The sequence below is a fragment of the Charadrius vociferus genome, unplaced genomic scaffold (genome assembly GCF_000708025.1).
Source record: "Charadrius vociferus isolate BGI_N301 unplaced genomic scaffold, ASM70802v2 scaffold398, whole genome shotgun sequence".
NCBI lineage: Eukaryota > Metazoa > Chordata > Aves > Charadriiformes > Charadriidae > Charadrius > Charadrius vociferus.
The window spans coordinates 379,073-380,850 of record NW_009649571.1 but is presented as its reverse complement, the minus strand read 5'-3'; the positions used below and the strand labels follow the sequence as shown (position 1 = coordinate 380,850).

General features: G+C 65.6%; 1 protein-coding gene across 1 annotated transcript in view; it reads left to right on the top strand.

Moving 5' to 3' along the window:
* Positions 1 to 1,274, top strand: part of C8G (complement component 8, gamma polypeptide) — a 4,187-nt gene extending 2,913 nt beyond the window's left edge. Inside the window, exon 7 of the mRNA XM_009890303.1 lies at positions 1,159 to 1,274. Coding sequence (XP_009888605.1) covers positions 1,159 to 1,274 — 116 coding nt within the window. The remainder of the gene's footprint in view (positions 1 to 1,158) is intronic.
* The last annotated feature ends 504 nt before the right edge of the window (positions 1,275 to 1,778 follow it).

Here is a 1,778-nt window from a genome sequence, read left to right as displayed (position 1 = left end):
AGAAACGAAGCCGTAGGTGCAGGCAGTGTTGCCAGGAGGTCCCCAGAGCTCATCCCTCGCCTCACCCAGGCACCCTCACCTCAGGACCAAGCTGGGGCTTGCTGAGACCCTGCTGCTGCTCCACAGCCCTGGAGCCAGCCCTGGGGTCTCCGGTTCCTCCAGCTGCGCTGGCAGCCATGCCTGTCCTTGTCCTGTCCCCCCCATAGCTTTGAGTCACCCCTCTGCTCTGTGCCCCGGTGCCCTGCAGCAGCCAATGACACCCCAATAAACGCCTCAGAGAAGAGTCTGTGTCCAGGCAGGTCACCCCTCAATCTGCCCCAGCAAGGCCAGTGCTGCCTCCATCTCAGGACTGCTGGTGCCCTGGCACTGTGCTCCTGGCCCGGAGGATGCCAGGGGGGGTGCTGGGGGGCTGCATAGCCCCTTCCATGCACCTCCATCATCCTCTCCCCAAGCCTCACCCCAACAATGGGGTTGTGACAGTTCCTGATTTACTCTCGGGTGCCGTAGTGCATGTGAGTCCACCTGGTGAGCAAGAGAAAGCCCAAAGCCCCCAGCACAGCATGCGGAAAAGCACGGTGCTTGGTGCCATGGGAGCACAGGATCAGCCCTTCCCCGGCGACAAGTCAGGAGATCCCTGAGGAGAAAACCTCGGCCCCGTGATGGTCCAGCTTCCCTTCCCCAGGGCCTTTGGGGCAGTGAAACACCCCATTCCCCTGTCCCAGCCCTGCAGACCCCTGTTGCCTGGGCCAGATCCCTGCCCGCCTCCCAAAATCTGCCTGCACAGCCAGCACCCGGCTGGAGAGCCAGGCAGGGGACGTGCCTTGCATGCCCTGAGCACACTGCAGGGGGCTGCGGGGGCTTGGACCAGGGGTGCAACCGGGGAGAGGGGCTGCAGCCCCTTGCAGGACCCCTCTCCCCTTGCCCATCCAGCCTGGCTGAGGCTGTCCTGCCCTGTGCTTGGGCCGGGTTGTTTTGAGCAACGGTGCCAACTCCTCGGCAGAGGCTGGGTGGTGGGAAGGGGCGGGGAGCAGCCCCCAGCAGCAGCCCGGTGCGGTGGCCGCGGCACCCCACAGCCCCCAGGGTGGGGAACAGCCCTCTGCCCCCAGCGCCAGCGTTTTGCAATCTTAGCGGAAACTGGTAACACATGTTGTTTATCAGGGACTTATGTAAGGGACCGCCACGTGACTCCCCCGACGCCAGCCCTGGCCCCGCTGCCCACGTGCGGGGCAGTCATGTCCAGCTATGCTTGCGGACCCCCTAGGCTGCCCGCTTGAGCCTGGTGGAGTCAGGGTGTTACGGATCCGGCTTGCATTCTGCCCTGCACCCACCCACACCCCACAAGTGGCCACAGCGTGGTGGAGCCGTGGCAGGGCAATGGGAGGCGCTGGGCAGCCCTGCCCGCCTGCCCTGGGGAGCTGGGCTGTTCCCCAGGGAGCCCCTGCACCCCGGCTCAGCCCAGCCCGAGTTTATCTGGCATGAACCCATTTCTGGGGTGAAAACAGCCGGGTTGTGCCTAAGGGTCTGTGTCCCGGCACCGTGGTGATCCACAGCCCGGGTGCCTCTGTCCTGCCCTGGCATCAGGCTTAGCCTGCCCCATGCTGCCGCTGGTGCCCCTGTGTGCCCCCCATGTGCCCCCCATGTGTCCCCACGCTCCTGAGCTTGCACCCAGCTCTGCCACCCCGCTCCTTGGGCTGGCCCCCTGCTTTACCACCCCCAGGAGAAAGGGTACGTCCCTGGCACCCCCTCCCACCGCCTGGGCAGAGCAGGGAGCCAGGAAT